The 1,158-nt window shown below is 38.5% G+C and overlaps 1 protein-coding gene across 1 annotated transcript in view; it reads left to right on the top strand.

The window, feature by feature from the left end:
- Positions 1-451: 451 nt before the first annotated feature.
- Positions 452-1,158, top strand: part of LOC103737497 (coatomer subunit beta'-like) — a gene marked incomplete at both ends in the record, with an annotated part of 14,263 nt that continues 13,556 nt past the window's right edge. The window contains 1 exon segment of the mRNA XM_029565536.1: positions 452-557. Within this exon segment, the coding sequence (XP_029421396.1) occupies positions 452-557 (106 nt within the window).

Here is a 1,158-nt window from a genome sequence, read left to right on the forward strand (position 1 = left end):
TTGAAACCTACATTTTTTAGGTTTTTCTCTTAAATATGATAATTACATTTACATTTATCTATCTTATGAAATAATGAGAAAATAGTCATGTATACAACAAAAGAATTCTATTTTTGAATTTCTGTATTAGATCTGTATAACCACTATCCCGTATAAAGTATTTGTGCATTGAGAAAATTAAAGATGTGTTATTTTTCACTAATAAAACTGCTTTCTTGGACTGGAGAGATGTTTCCAAGGTTAAGAGCACTGGCTGCTCTTGCAGAAGACATGGGTTCAAATCCCAGCACCCAGTTGGAGGCTAACAGCTGCCTGTTGTGATGCCCTCTTCTGACCTCTAAAGACACTGCATAACATTGGTGTGTTTACATACATGCAGGCAGTACATTCATACACACACAAAAAAAAATAATAAAGAAAATATTTTTAAAAACTGCTTCCTGTGTCTTGATTTCAGAATAAAACGTGTGTCCAGACACTGGAGGGGCATGCCCAAAATGTGTCTTGTGCTAGTTTTCATCCTGAGCTGCCTATCATCATCACGGGTTCAGAAGATGGTAAGTTGGCATCTTTGTTTACTTCTGTGCTTGAAATTACTCACTGGATACTTGAACCAAGTGGTGGCATGCATTGCAGTGGGAGGTTTCTAGCAGTGTCCATATCTTGACTAGACTTCTAGACTAAAGATACAGAAGAATGAAGGGGCTTTACCATTATCATCATGCTAGTGTGTTTGCTCCTGTCATTTAAATAAAAGAATATCTAGACATTCTAGAGGAAAGCTGAAAAAGCCTGTGTGTCAGAGTCAGATAGACCTGGGTTCAAATTCAGGCTTTGCAACCTTACAGATGTATGGTTTGGGTAAATTAAGACATGAGGACACTCTTTTCTATCCAGAATTATATCGAGAGGGAAGGTGAAATCACATACAAAAAAAGTATCTGCTGGGGCTGGAGAGATGGCTCAGCGGTTAAGAGCACTGACTGCTCTTGAAGAGGACCTGGGTTCAATTCCCAGTACCCACATGGTGGCTAACAACCATCCGTAATTCCAGTTCCAGGGGAATCCAATACCTTCCTACGTGGGCATTGCACAACATAGGTGCACTTACACATATGCAGGCAATACACTCATTCACATAAAATAAAAATAATAAAA

This window comes from Nannospalax galili, unplaced genomic scaffold (assembly GCF_000622305.1).
Source record: "Nannospalax galili isolate Female #2095 unplaced genomic scaffold, S.galili_v1.0 scaffold12578, whole genome shotgun sequence".
Classification (NCBI taxonomy): Eukaryota; Metazoa; Chordata; class Mammalia; order Rodentia; family Spalacidae; genus Nannospalax; species Nannospalax galili.